The sequence below is a fragment of the Elgaria multicarinata genome, chromosome 2, assembly GCF_023053635.1.
Source record: "Elgaria multicarinata webbii isolate HBS135686 ecotype San Diego chromosome 2, rElgMul1.1.pri, whole genome shotgun sequence".
NCBI lineage: Eukaryota > Metazoa > Chordata > Lepidosauria > Squamata > Anguidae > Elgaria > Elgaria multicarinata.
In genome coordinates, this window is record NC_086172.1 from 2,195,334 (window position 1) to 2,211,278 (window position 15,945).

Sequence of the window (15,945 nt, forward strand, 5' to 3'; positions counted from 1 at the left end):
CTGCATTGAGTAGGGGGTTGGAATCGATGGCCTTATAGGCCCCTCCCAACCCTACTATTCTATGATTCTACGTAAGCTTGGAAAAACAAAAGTAATTCTTGGTGGGAAATGGATGGGTGGACTGCAACTCCTTCCCATTCCAAGGGTCCTGAGAAATGCTTACGTGCACTGGCTAAGGTGTCAAGAGTAATGTCCAGATCAGTTCTGCTTACTGGCGGAAATATGGAGAGGACATGCAATTCTACATCTTCCAGTTTGGTGATTCTGCTCCTATTGGCCTCCAGTTCCTACAGTGCACGATGGTCTGTTGCTGTAATGGCAGCATAACTCAGGCTGAAGACGCCTTGTGCCCTGGAGAAATGGTGGCCAGCGACCAATCTGTCTTGAGGACGGCTGGGGTTTTTTGAGTAGTACCTTGATCCTGGCAACTTTGATGTGTTGATGCCATCAATGATGCCATCTTGAGGTGAAAGGAAAAAGAGGAAGGAGAAAGAAAAGGAAAGCTTTCTTTCACTTCTTTAAAGAAGAAAACAAATGGGAAAGGAAAAGATTGTTCAAAGAAGGAAACTCAAGAAATCTGGAAGGAGGTAAGACAAGCTAGAGAAATAAATGAATAATGAGTCCTAAGGAGAGTTGTGGAAGAGAGAGAAACACAAGCTTTGTCCCAGGCTAAGGCAAGAAAAAGGCTGGTTGGAGGGAGCAAAAAGCCAGGGCACATGTTCCTTGCCTGTCCTGTGCAGTGGAAAGAGTTAACCCATAATGGATGTCTCCTTTGCACTAGATAGGGAATGACTCCTCTCTGGCTGGGTCCCAAATTGGGCTGAAAAAACTGCAAGAACCCTGGAAATTATGAATAATGGCAGGATGTTCTAGAAAAAATAAACCAGTACCCATCAGCTGGGATGCGTACCAATAGGGAAAACATGGTTCCACACGAGAGGGAAGAGACTGCATCCAACCTACCTGGCCCACATATACCTTCCATTCAAAAGTATGAGCCAGTACCAGTCCTTGATGGGGTGGGAGACTGTCCTCCTGCCTTCCTCAAGGAAGGGATTTGTAAGTATGAAATATCCATTTTCTCTGAAGAAGGACAAGAGGGCAGTCATCCTTTGGGATATATTATCAGCAATATTAATTAGAATGAAACTCGAGGACGAGCTAATTATCACAAGTCATTATGGTCAGGAAATTCTTTGGAAGACTTCCTATCCGAAGGGAGCATTTGCAGAGGCAAACATGTCCACTTTTTAGCTCTAAAAACTCATCCGATAGAGAACAGCCCCAGAGGCAGTGGAAAGAATGCACTGCAATCCCTTCAGCTGGCATCTTGTTCAGATCCCTATAATTAGGGAATTTATAGCCCACTTTTCCAACTGAAATGTAGTTCTAACTCATAAATGTGTTTTATCAATAGTAAAACAAATCAAACCATAAACAATGATAATACATAGAAAGCAGCAGAAAAAAACAAATCAACAAGATGAACGCAATAGAAATAAATTCAAGCAAAAGACAGACTAGAAACATGCTGGAATAAAAGCCAGCAATGAAACACCACCAGCAGGGGCTAAAACCAATCTCCCAGGGCAAGGAGTTCCACAGGGCAAGGTGCTACAACACAAGGGCTTTGTAATTGACATGCAGGCTCATGTGGAAGGAGGCAGTCCTTTAGGTCACGGGTGGGGAATGTTGTTGGATTCCAGATGTTGTTGGACTGCAACTCTTATCAGCCCTAGCCAGCATAGCTGATGGTGATGGATGATGGGACTTGAGGTCCAACAACATAGAATCATAGAATAGCAGAGTTGGAAGGGGCCTACAAGGCCATCGAGTCCAACCGCCTGCTCAATGAAGGAATCCACTCTAAAGCATCCCTGACAGATGGTTGCCCAGCTCCCTCTTGAAGGCCTCTAGTGTGGGAGAGCCCACAACCTCCCTAGGTAACTGATTCCATTGTCGCACTGCTCTAACAGTCAGGAAGTTTTTCCTGATGTCCAGCTGGAATCTGGCTTCCTTTAACTTGAGTCCATTATTCCATGTCCTGCACTCTGGGAGGATCGAGAAGAGATCCTGGCCCTCCTCTGTGTGACAACCTTTTAAGTATTTGAAGAGTGCTATCATGTCTCCCCTCCATCTTCCCTTCTCCAGGCTAAACATGCCCAGTTCTTTCAGTCTCTCTTCATAGGGCTTTGTTTCCAGACCCCTGATCATCCTGGTTGCCCCCCTCTGAACACGCTCCAGTTTGTCTGCGTCCTTCTTGAATTGTGGAGCCCAGAACTGGACGCAATACTCTAGATGAGGCCTAACCAGGGCTGAATAGAGAGGAACCAGTACCTCACGTGATTTGGAAGCTATACTTCTATGAATGCAGCCCAAAATAGCATTGGCCTTTCTTGCAGCCATATCGCACTGTTGGCTCATATTCAGCTTGCAATCTACAACAATTCCAAGATCCTTCTCGTTTGTAGTATTGCTGAACCAAGTATCCCCCACCTTGTAACTGTGCATTTGGTTTCTATTTCCTAAATGTAGAACTTGGCATTTATCTCTATTAAATTTCATTCTGTTGTTTTCAGCCCAGCACTCCAGTCTATCAAGATCACTTTGAAATTTGTTTCTGTCTTCCAGGGTATTAGCTATCCCACCCAATTTTGTGTCATCTGCAAATTTGATCAGCGTTCCCTGCACCTCCTCATCCAAATCATTAATAAAAATGTTGAAGAGCACATCTAAAGGACCACACTTTCCCCATCCCTGTGTTGGGTGTATCCTTGTCTTAAGGGAATTAGGGTTTTAAAAGGTAATAGTGAGCACATTCACAAAAGCATTTTGTACAAGCTTGATGTTTTTAGATAGTCTTTGAAGGCAAACCCATGCAGAACGTTTTACAACAGTCCAATCTAAATGTAGCAAGCCATAGATGACTGTGGCTAAGTCAAACTTCTTGAGAAGCAGGTGGAGTTGGTATACCAGTCTAAGCTGAGCAAAACTACTCCTGGCCACAGCATCCACCTGAGAATTCAAGAGCACACTAAAATCTAATCCATTGTAGTTTTTAAAACGCATTTGAAAACTCATTTGTTTTCAATAGCTTTTGGTATTTTAGCTTGATTTACTGTTCTTATTACTATGATTAATCTCTTATTCCTGCTTTGTGAACCCCTTCACATGTTTTAATGTGATTTTAGATTGTAAGCCTCTAGGCAGGGTATCACTGTTTTATTTGTATATTTTGTACAGCACCAAGTACATTGTTGTTGCTATAACTAAATAATAATAATAATAATAATAATAATAATAATAATAATAATAATAGTAGTAGTAGTAGTAGTAGTAGTGAACCTGATTTTTTAAATGGGCTTCAACGCTATCACAAACAGGCTGCACCACAATCACTAGAGCAGCAGTCCTACAAACTAAGATAATTTGTGTCTTCTCTGGATTGAAGCTCAGCTTTTTTAACTCACATCCAGCACCACTGATTTCAGGATCTCCATGGCTTCCCTGGCCTGAAATAAGAGAGCTGTTGTGTGGCATCAACAGCATACTGATGAAAATGTACTCCAGTTCTCAATCTCCCCCAGTGAGTTAATGCAAGTGTTAAACAGCACAGGGGACAAAATGGAAATCCTACTAGACAGCACAGGCCCAATAGCACTAAGGCACTGAGCAAGTGTTCCCCAGGACAAACGTCAGAATAAAGAATTTAACGAGCTGGCACTGTATCTTTATCAGGTTCTAGAACACATAAGTAATTATACCAGAGTTTAAAGAAAGAACTCACTGGGAAATCTTTATCAGATTCAGGAATCTGAACTGCAAAGTTGTCTGGAAAAACTCCTTCTTTACCATTAAGTTCACCTTTCCACCATCCTTCCTCTCCAGTATCCTAGAACAAAGTGTGTGTGTTTTTGTTTTTGCTGAACATTTATTTCAGAGAACAAGCGCAATTTCAGTACCCCCAAAAAACAAACACATTAAGTGTAAGTTCTTGCAGCTAACTGATGCAATCAAATCAGGAAAAACAAGCAAACCAGGACAAGTCTAGTCTTGAATGGTACCCTATTCATAAGCATTTACGCTAGCATCTTAGCCTGTAAAATAGCAGCGATGCTCTTCAGATGTCATGGGGATGTCATGGCTCTTGATACCATTCTGGTGTGGCTCCCATCCTATTTAATTCCATGCTAAAGCATTAACAGTGTTACGTGTAGTTCATAATACTTGGCCATTTCTTTCTCAAATACTGAAGTGTGATTAACTGTACAAAAACCTCCTCTGATCAGCACTGGAACTTCAGTAGAAGTTATGCCAGACTTCTCTCATTCATCCTCTACGAGTGCATGTGCATTGCATGCGCTTGCAAGAGAGGACCGGGGAAATAGCTCCCTAATGAAACTACTTTTTTATGTCTGAACAACTCCAAACATATTCTAAGGGTTAAATGTAAGAAAGCTCCCATGCAGACATACTTCTCACTTACAGGTATCCTATAAAACATGTCAACTAAGGACATACATTTGTTATTTCCTATTAGTTAACCATTCTAAATTTAGCTTTACTGAACACCATGTTGAACATTTTAATTCTGACATGTTTCGTTTTGATATGCCTGGATGTAACAGAAAGAGGCATTCTAATTTAGACATGGACTATTTCTTACCTTACTTACTATTTGAATAATATCACCTTCTTTAAAACTAAGTTCATCCTTATTGGTACCTTCATAGGCATACAAGGTCTTGCAATATTCCTTAGCTGAAAGGAAGCAATATGAGTATTAGACATATCCAGTACATTCCTAACTGTTTTAGGAATGCAAGTGTTGAAAGCTCAATAGGCCATTTAAAAGACAGGTAAGTAAACAACATACCTACTGAAATACATTTAATTTACATTGATTTAATGTAAAGTACTTTACATGTAATAATGCAGTATTTGGCATACATTAACATTTAACATTTAGTTAAACATTTAGTTAAATGTTTATTAACATTTAGTTAGCAACTGGGTATTGGGAACTATACCAAATATAAGGTACACTCTGTCCAGAGGGGTTTTAAGCAAGACAGGATTTGTCAGGTTGGGGGCGGGGAGGGAGGCAAGGATTTACGAGCAGTTGAGATAAGGCCAGTTGGTAGCAGAGGAGGAGGAGCAAGTAAGAGCAGCAAGCTCAAAGGTTTTGCTGAAGTCCCAAGCTCTGAAGAGAGACAGGAGAATGCAGAGCTGAGCTGATGGGGGGAAGAAAGAGATTAAGAGCATACAAACCTGTATCATGGGAATTCATAGCCACAATTTTTTTAAGTTGGTAAAAAATGCTATCACTCGTAAGCTTCTCTCCACCACTGCCAAATGGGTGGAGCTGCTGTAATGCTATGGCATGTTCACAAACATTCTTACTACCAAGGGAAAAGGTGTCAGCAATACAATGGCCAACTGTACAAAGTCTAATAGGAAATGAAAGGATATTTTCCAGGGGTGGGGGGGAGAATCCTTACCCAGGACCTGCCATGCGGCACAGTGATGCCTTGCCTCAGGCAGGAGAGTGGAAGGATTGATGAATTGCATACTCCCACCCACCGCCACCCACCTGGCAACACTACTGGGTGCTCTGGAGAGCCCCCACCAGTGTGAGAGCATAGAATCATAGAATAGCAGAGTTGGAAGGGGCCTACAAGGCCATCAAGTCCAACCTCCTGCTCAATGCAGGAATCCACCCTAAAGCATACGTGACAGATGGTTGTCCAGCTACCTCTTGAATGCCTCTAGTGTGGGAGAGCCCACAACCTCCCTAGGTAACTGATTCCATTGTTGCACTGCTCTAACAGTCAGGAAGTTTTTCCTGATGTCCAGCTGGAATCTGGCTTCCTTTAACTTGAGTCCATTATTCCGTGTCCTGCACTCTGGGAGGATCGTGAAGATATCCTGGCCCTCCTCTGTGTGACAACCTTTTAAGTATTTGAAGAGTGCTCTCATGTCTCCCCTCAATCTTCTCTTCTCCAGGCTAAACATGCCCAGTTGTTTCAGTCTCTCTTCATAGGGCTTTGTTTCCTGTAGCCAGCAGGGTTCTCTAGAGCAGCCACTTGCCCTCTAAGGGGATCCTCAGAGTGAAACAGAGGATGGACCAGCAGTGGCAAGCAATGTGGTGGCAATGGAATAGGGAGTATAGGGCGTGACCCACCACAATGCCACAGTGGAAAGGAGGTGGGGGTCACGTAGCAGTGGCATGGACACTTTCCCATCTGAGGCAGCAGGGGAACTTGCACAAGGCTGAAGGAGAAGGGGAGGAGGTGCCGCTTGGGAGAAACAAACATGGGTCTCAGAAGTTACCCTTGGAAGTTATATTGTTTGGCTTCCATGTCACTGAGGCATTTTGATTTTTGTAAGAGAGTCCGAGTAATGCAAGTGCATTAGAAGTGTGTGATATAAATCTCACAATTATGTTATTTATGTTAATACGTAAAAAAGCAAGTGAAAGAAGATATGAGAATTATGGAGGATGGCGCCCAAAAAGATGGGTAGCTAAAAGACAGGGGAATAATATGGCATCAGGCTAAGAAATAAGAGTCCTGAGGAAAGGAAAGATGGAAGAGGCACCGTGCTAAAGAACAGAGGAGCAAGAGGAACTGGAAGTTGGGAGAAGCAGCACCCAAGGGTGGGTGCATGGTAGACAGGTAGAAGTGGGCACCCTAGGGCTGTAGAGGTTGGGGAACATTGTTACTATGAGGCAGAGAAATATAAGGACAAGGAGACCAGGAAGCCTCTCTTCATCATCAAGCAGGACTGAACCAGTCCACACTATTAGAATCTGCGGGAGTATTTAAGAAAAAGCAGGATGCTTTTATGTGGCCTTAAAAAATTAAACCCAGAAAGTTCTATTTCTGTTTGGATAATTTTGTGTTGAAGTTCACAAATAAACTGAAAGTAGATACAAAATAACCATACCTTTCTGTTTGCTTTCAGTTTCTGCCTTTGCTATCTCTGTTGCCATTTCTGATTTGGTTACACCAGGCACGTGGGTTAGTTTAGATCCAGACGGATTAGTAGGTAATGGCTACACAGTAGATATGAAGATAAAAACAAGAATTAGGCAAGAGCAAAGTGTAGTTTAATTTGTGATTAGAGCAACTGCTCATATGATAAGCAGTTAAATGATATGGTGTATGCTTTACAGAACAAGCAAGTTAATGACACAAGACTGCTATATGTTTTGCTTCTAAAGTTATTACTTACGTACAATGGAAGTTGTAATGTATCTGAGTCAGCAGCAAGCACCACAATGAAAATATTACTATTACCAGGATCTTATACTGTAGCTGCTTTCTGTAACAGTAGGACCATATGAAAAGGAGGACAGGGTTCCTGTATCCTTAACAGTTGTATTGAAAAGGGAATTTCAGCTGGTGTCATTTGTTTATATGGAGAACTTGGTGAAATTTCCTCTTCATCACGCCAGTTAAAGCTGCAGGTGCCCTGCCCTCTTTTAAATCTGCTCACTCTAGTATAGCTCCTGCAACTTTAACTGTGGTGATGAAGAGGGAATTTCATCAGGTTCTTCATATATACAAATAACACCTGCTGAAATTCCCTTTTCAATACAACTGTTAAAGATACAGGAGCCCTGTCCTCCTTTTCATATGGTCACCCTAGGTAACAGGCTACATAGGTCTGCATTCAGATTTCTGCGGCTGCTAGTGAAAGGGCACTCTCTCCAAATCAAGCACATGAATGTGCTTTCTTCACTGTGATTAGGGTTCTAATGGTGTGTTTTGTCCCTAGGAGTCACTAGTACTTCAAAACTACCAAAGACAATAACAGTGTCACCTAATGACAAAAGACAGACATTCCTCCATTCATTGTCTATGATAGGCAAACCTCTGGTCCTCATTCTGGAGGACTGGAATGAAATTGCACACAAAGAAGCAACTATAGAAGAAAGACAGCAAAGATCAACTATCTGAGAGGGACCTTCTGAATGCAGCTTTCCAAATACGTACCACATTAGAAATCACAAACATTTATGTGCAAATGCACAAATAAAAATGCATGTGCAAAGTATTTACTTCTAATGAATTCCAATAATACACTAAGATTTAACATGTGTCTGAATGAGAAAATCCAACTTAAGTTTGGCACGGGGGTCCCCCTTGTGGAGCCCATGATGCCAATGGGCCCATGGATATTTCCTGATATTCCTTATTTTATTAAGACTTTTAATCATTAAAAAAATCTGAGGTTGACTTGCTGAGTATTTTAACACTTAATTTTAACTTAAATTTAAATTTTACTATTCTAATTCTGTATTTTAATCTTATATCAATTTCTGCTGCATGGTTTTATCCTGGTTGTGCTTTTTATACTGTATTTTGTAATTGTGTTTTTAGACTATTGGTTGTTTTATTAGGGTTTTAATTTTTGTGAACCGTCCAGAGAGCTTGGGCTATTGGGCAGTATAAAAATGTAATAAAATAAATAAATAAATAAATAAATAATAAAGCAAAGTACAGCGCCCCTAGTGCCATCTTTATTTGGGTTTAAAACTGTGGTTTTATATTTTAGAGCTCAGTCACCACCTTTTCTTTGTACCTGGGCAAGTTACTTTTAGTCTCACCATTTGGCTTCTTGGAAGTAATTGTTATTTGATGGGCCATGTCCACATGGCAGCCATTTTATGAATGGGCAAGGCACCAACACAACAGCCATTTTGTTAGAGTTGCCATGACACTTTCAACACTGCAAATATGCCCACCGATACATAAAGGTTGGGGGTTCGTGATCTAGCATGTTACTAGTAAATATAAAGTTGCTCAAATGGTCCAGCCTCTTTAAAAGAGGCGGTAAATAAGCCACTTCTGAAAATGCCTAACCTGGGCCCAGATCAACTTCCCCTTCCTGGCCAAGGGCTTGAGAGGGTGGTTGCTGGGCAACTTGAGGCAGCCTTGAATGAAACTGATTATCTAGACCCATTTCAATCAGGCTTCAGGGCTGGTTTTGGAATGGAAATAGTCTTAGGCCACAGCTAGACCTAAGGTTTATCCTGGGATCCTCCAGGGTTCGCCCCTGCCTGAGCACTGGATCCCCTGTGTGTCACCTAGATGAACAGGTTTGACCCCTGGACGATCCAGGGATAAACCTTAGGTCTAGCTGAGGCCTAAGTCACCCTGAGAAATAACCACTGTCGAAAGAGGGGCAGAAGGATTGAGATGCTGTTGATTCTCTTGGACCTCTCAGCGGCTTTCGATACCATCAACTAGGCATGTGCTCCGCTCCGATTAGGAGCGGAGAAGCAGTAGCGAATTGGCCTGCTCCGTCTTACCCAGAGGCGGACTAGAAGCGGACCGCGGACCCCTAGAAGCAAGGCGAAGAGAAGCGGCCATTTTTCGGAGCTTCTCTTTCAGGCGGACCGCTCCGATCGCCATCTTGAAAACATTTCGCATATAGGATTGCATTGCGGGAAATAATCGTGGATAACTGGGTTGTTTTTGAAGCTATCGTTCTGAAAATTCTCGTGCTCAGAGAGTCGTGGATGGGGGTCATTTTGAGACTACTCTCAGCTCTCTGCATCGTGTGGGTCGCGTGCTAGAATTTTTTAAAAATCGGGTAAACAAACGGACAGCGCGGGTCAAACGGCGGTTTTCGCCCATAGGATTGCATTGAGGAAAAGAATTGGGGATAACTGGGTTGTTTTTGAAGCTATCATTCTGAAAATTCTTGTGCACAGAGAGTCGTGGATGGGGGTCATTTTGAGACTACTCTCACCTTTCTCTGTGTTGCGGGTTGCGCGCTAGAATTTTTTAAAAAATCGGCCTGAAAAATACCTTTTTCAAAGGGCTGAGGGGCAGAGTCAGCTCCCGGTCATGATGATCCCAAAGTTGGAGGAGGGCATAGGCAAAACGGGTAACTTGGGATTCTGGGAAACTTCTCTTTCTTAATCTGAACGGACTTTTCCCAGTGTTTTTTAACACAGTAGCCCCACCAAATGCACAAACACAACCTGAAATCATATACTAAGCCAAGAATAAGAGATAGAAACACAGCACTGCTACCCACCCTAACTTTGGAGAACAACTGAATAGATGTGGTGCAAGGGGATGAGCTCCCCTAGGGCATCTCATCGTGGACGTGCCCCCATTCTCTCCTGCACTGGAAGGCCATCAGAGCCTTCCAAAGAGAGTAAAACGGTGGAGCAATGCCTATCATGAGTCGAAGTGACCGTTTACTTCTCAGAGCTGTTGGTGAAGCAATGGCTTTCTTGAGCTGAATTGGCAGCTGCTTCCCCCTCCCCCGGGCACGTCCCCCTATTACTGGTAAAAGACAGATATAGCCTTTTTTTTTAAGTTCTTCTTGTTGTTTATTCAGCAACACTGCTGCTTTTAATTCCACCCCTCCTTTGTTTATTTATTTATTTATTTCATTTTATATGCATTACTGGCTTATCCTTGGCTCACTTCCTTATGCCCCCAGAAATGCCAGCTGCATGCCTGCCTGCCTTCCCTCCCTCCTCCCCTGCCCACCTCGCAGGGATGTTGTGTGTGTCTGGCTTTGACTCAGGGGAGAAGTCCTTCCTGCGCTCACTTGGAGTTTTGGAAGTTCCAAATTTTGCAGGTTTAAGCCCCGCCAAAAAACAGGGGATGATGGGACTGCCTTGAGTCTCGGCGTGCGGCGTATGTATCCCTGGATAAGCTGTCATGGTGGTGAGTTTGAGGGGTTTTTTTAACGTGCAAATTGACGGAGCTATTGGAAAGGGGTGTGAATGGGTGTTGGATTTTCATAAATTCCCCAAAAATCAGGGGATGATGGGACTGCCTTGAGTCTCGGCGTGCATATGTATCCCTGGATAAGCTTTCATGGTGGCGAGTTTGAGGTTTCTAACGTGCAAATTGACGGAGCTATGGAAAGGGGTCTGAATGGGGTGCCCGATTTTCAAAAATTCCCCAAAAATCAGGGGATGATGGGATTGCCTTGAAACTTGGCATCCATGTGGACACATGGATATGCTATCATGGTGCCGAGTTTGAGGTTTCTAATGTGCAAATTGACGGAGCTATCCCAAGGGGTCTGAATGGGGTGCCCAATTTTCAAAATTTCCCCAAAAATCAGGGGATGATGGGATTGCCTTGAAACTTGGTGTGCGTGTGTATACGTCCATGAGGTGTCATGGTGCCAAACGTGAGGTTTCTAACTTGAACAGAAAAAAAGTTGTATAATTTTTTAGCTTTCAATGCAACCGTATGGGGGGGGGAAACGGAGCTCCGATCCGGATCCGGACCTCCGAGCGGAGCGGAGCGGAAGTGGGCGGAGCGGGGGCGGGGCGAAGCGGCCCACTCCGAAAATCGCGGATCTGCAAGTGAAGCGGAGCGGGGGGTCCGTGCACACCCCTACCATCAACCATGGATAGGTTGTCTGCACTGGGAGTTGGAGGCACTACGTTACAGATGTTCTGCTCCTATCATTTATTTATTTATTTATTTATGAATAGGAGCCATCTCCTACTGGGATGGCTGAATCCAGGAGGTGGTGGTGGTGGGATTATTGCTCAGCAGCTATGTTATGGGGTTCCACAGGGCTCTATTTTATTCTCCCATGCTGTACAACATCTACATAAAATAGCTGAGGGAGCTTATCTGGAGGTGTGGGCTGAGGTGTCAACAATATTATTATTATTATTATTATTATTATTATTATTATTATTATTTATATAGCACCATCAATGTACATGGTGCTGTACTGAGTAAAACAGTAAACAGCAAGACCCTGCCGCATAGGCTTACCTTCTAATAAAATCATTATTATTATTATTATTATTATTATTATTAATTTATATAGCACCATCATAATAAAACAATAAGGAGGGGAAGAGAATGCAAACAGGCACAGGGTAGGGTAAACAGGCACTGGGTAGGGTAAAACTAACAGTATAAAGTCAGAACAACATCAAGTTTTAAAAGCTTTAGGAAAAAGAAAAGTTTTTAGCTGAGCTTTAAAAGCTGCGGTTGAACTTGTAGTTCTCAAATGTTCTGGAAGAGCGTTCCAGGCATAAGCGTTCCAGGCATATGTGAATGATAGCCAGATTTATCCTTTTCATCAAATCCAGGTGAGGCAGTGGCTGTTCTGAAGCAGTGCCTGGGTACGGTAATGGACTGGATGAAGTCCAATAAACTAAGATTCAATCCAGATAAGATGGAGGTACTGTTAGCGGGTGGTTTGTCTTTCCAGCCAAGTGATGTTCACCCTGTTCTGGAGGGGATTGCACTTCCCCTAAAGCAGTGGTTCCCAAAGTGGGCGGTACCGCCCCCTGGGGGCGGTGGGATTGCATAGGGGGGCGTTAAGAGGCAAAGGGACGGCAGGGGGGCGCTGGCAGGCAAAGGGGCAGCAGGGGGGCGCTCGAGGTGGTCTCTCCAGAAGGTACTAAAATAGAGTAACTAGAGACGCACAGGGAAAATCTCTAAATCTGTGCAAGTCCGTCTAAACCTTCTCTAAATCTTACCAGGAAATGGACGCCCCCTGCAGCTTTTCCAGCTCAGAAGCCTAGTTCCTCGCTCAAGCTTGTTTTCCCCAGGAAGTATGAAGTCTCGTGCGATTTGAGTCTGTGAGATAGGCAGTGGGGGAGCGCTTTCGCGCCAGACCAGCCTATGCCACGTGCGTCACAGAGGAGAAGGCACCTTCAAAAAGGGCAGCTTCAAAGAGGCGGTGACTGGGAAGTTGCTTCAGAGCAGTGGTGGGGGCTGCAGCAAGCGAGGCTGCTTTGAAGCTGCTGCAGGAGGAGGTTTGCATTGGAAGAGCTTTTAATGTGAGTGATAAGAAATTCTTGTGACTTAAATTAGTCAGGATTAACTTAAATCCCCGTCACTTAAATGGGTCTACTCTAAGACTTACATTAGTGTTTACCCTCTGTTCTAATGACAACCAATGGGTGCCGAGGGCACACAACTACAATGAGGTACAATATACTGAATTATATTAACAACAGTGTGTGTGTGTGTGTGTGTGTGTGTGAGAGAGAGAGAGAGAGAGAGAGAGAGAGAAATCTCAATAATTTTTTTTGTCTTTTTGTTTCTTAATTTGCCATAAAATTCTTTCCACAGAATAACAAAATGTCACAATGTTTTTTGAACTGACATAAATTTATTTCAATAGGCTTTTTAAACAGAAATGTTCTTTCAATAGGCTTTTTTTTTTAAAAAAAAAATGTTCTTTCTAGGCTTTTTTTTTAACATAAAGTTCTTTCAATAGGCTTTTTTTTTACATAAAGTTCTTTCCATAGGCTTTTTTTTAACATAAAGTTCTTTCCATAGGCTTTTTTACATAGATTTCTTTCGATAAGCTTTTAAACTTTTTTTAAACCTAATTTTCTTTCAGTAGGCTAACATGCATTTCTTTCAATAGGCTAAATATTTTTCAATAGGCTTCCTTAACATAGATTTCTTTGAAGAGGCTTTTTAACATAGATTTCTTTCGATAAGCTTAGACTTTTTAAACATAATTTTCTTTCAATACACTAACATACTTTCAATAGGCATAGGTATTTTTCAATAGGCTTCTTTATGTTAAAAAAGCCTATTGAAAGAAATTTATGTTAGTTCAAAAAACATTGTGACATTTTGTTATTCTGTAGAAAGAATTTTATGGCAAATTAAAAACAAACAAAAACCCCATTTATTGAGATTTCTACCACCCCGGTTGTTAATATAATTCAGTATATTGCACCTCATTGTAGTTGTGTCCCCTCAGCACTCATTGGTTGTCATTAACTTATCAACTACTGCCTTCTTTAATTTTGTACTCTCTGTTCTAAACCACCTATTTGCTGTTGTGAGAGCATATCTCACACTACAACTTTTCTAGGAGCAGTTTGAGGTGTAAATACCAGATACAGCAGATGTCCTACTATAACGGACTTAAAACAGGGGAAATGGCTCTTAATAAAAGGGTCAAGTGTATTTGGTGACTGCATCACACAAGCACAGAAATTAGCTTGCAGCATCTCAAAAGACAGAAACAGTGTGGAGTCTAGGTTAGAGTATCAAACTAGGACTGGAGGAACCCAGGTTCAAACCTCCATCTCAGCCATAAAGCTCATTGGGGCAGTGACTATGTCTCAGCCTAACCTACATCACAGGGTTGTTGTGGTTCTCCTCCGTCCCATTTCAGTTAACCTCAAAGCTGTTGCCTTGAGCTCCCTGGGATAAAGATGGGGCATCAGTACAATAAAGAAACAAACTATAAATAAAATAAATATAGCTCTTAAGGCTGCAAAGCTGATCTTGAAAGTGAATTCAAATGCTGCCTGATGACATTATAGATAGGTCTGCAGCATTCTGTATTCTAATCCCCCTGGGAGCTGTAGTGCTTTTAGAGTAGGTGTTCCATTTTGGGGATGCCACCTCTCAAACAATTAAGCTGGCCCAAGCTTTCTGGAGTATATTGGATTTGCATGGATAATTCAGTATGGGCATTAAGATGTTATGTAGAACAGGTTTGTCTGAATTGTGTGCTATGAAATCAGACCTGTGACCAAGGCTATGTTTGTGTGGGCACGTTGGTGAGCTTTGGGGGCTGGACATGTTGGTGGGGGTGCCTCCTTGGGGGCGGCTATGTTGTCCTCCTTGTTGGTTTCCAAAATAGGGTCACCCTACCTAAAACCCAGGGACCGAGCAGGAAAGAGCAGGAAATTCAGCTGCTCTGCCCATTTTATTTACACTTTGGTGATTTTAATTAAGCATATGCACTTATTTTGACATTATTCCAATAATATTTAACGATTAAATTCTTTGTTTTAGATTAGAATAAAAATGACAGAAGCAGGGAAATCAAAAAAGAAATGTAGACAATATAGCTTGGGATATCTTAAGTATGGATTGATACCAGCACCAACAAACCAGCAGCTGCCAACGTGCCTGTTATGTGAAAAGGTGTTTTCTAATGAGGCAATGAAGCCTTCCAGACTGCAAGAACATTTAAAGAAGGCACGTCCTGACAAGGCAGATAAGAACTTTTTTTCAATCACTTTGTGACAAATTTCAAAAGCGGCCAACACTGTTAAACATGATTCACAATGCTTCACAACAACAAACTGATGGTTTGCGTGCATCATACAACGTCTCATTGTTGATTGCGAAGTCAGGAAAGCCACATACAATTTGTGAAGAACTCATCCTACCAGCAGTTAGTGAGGTTCTGAGTACTGTTTTGCACAAGTCGCCACATGATATAATTAAAACGATTCCTCTCAGCAACAATTCAGTGCAAAGACACATCGATGAAATGGCTGAGAATGTGGAAGATACACTGTGCAACACACCAAGGACAACAGAATTTGCATTACAGCTGGATGAGTCAACTTTACCAGGCAATGAATCTTTGCTTCTCGCTTATGTGCGTTTCATAAAAGACGGGAGTTTGGCTCAAGAGTTGTTATTTGCAAGGCAACTAAAAACAGATACTAAAGGGGAGTCAATATTTCGTGTGGTTGAGGAGTTCTTCAATGAAAAGGAAATTCCACTTAATAACATACTTGCTTGGGCAACTGATGGAGCACCATCAATGACTGGTCGCTACCGTGGGTGTGTTGCTTACTTGAAAAAATCAGTGCCAAATATCTTTACTATTCACTGTGTCATTCATCGCCAACATCTGGTTGCAAAAAACCTCAGTGGTCGCCTACACAATTCATTACACACTGTCATTACTGCAGTGAATAAAATTAAAGCCCATGCTCTCAATGATCGACTATTCCGGGTGCTCTGTGCTGAGAATGATGAAGACTTTGAACGTTTGGTGCTTCACACTGAAGTTCGTTGGCTATCAAAAGGAAACTGTTTGAAACGCTTTTACAACCTTTTTGACACTGTTGTGGAGTTTTTTGAAGGCACGAATGCTTTGCTCAGTAATGACCTCAAAGAAATCAGGCATGACATTGCTTATTTGTCTGAACTATTTGCA

At 42.2% G+C, this 15,945-nt stretch overlaps 1 protein-coding gene across 3 annotated transcripts in view; it reads right to left on the reverse strand.

The window, feature by feature from the left end:
* The window catches only part of CD2AP (CD2 associated protein), a 125,178-nt gene that overhangs the window by 66,825 nt on the left and 42,408 nt on the right, over positions 1-15,945 (reverse strand). For 2 of the 3 annotated variants that reach the window (XM_063115910.1, XM_063115912.1), the window contains exons 7-9: positions 6,949-7,057; positions 4,667-4,761; positions 3,788-3,892 (exon numbers count right to left, since the gene is read on the reverse strand). In XM_063115910.1, the coding sequence (XP_062971980.1) occupies positions 3,788-3,892; positions 4,667-4,761; positions 6,949-7,057 (309 nt within the window). The remainder of the gene's footprint in view (positions 1-3,787; positions 3,893-4,666; positions 4,762-6,948; positions 7,058-15,945) is intronic. The other variant, XM_063115913.1, reaches the window with a different exon arrangement.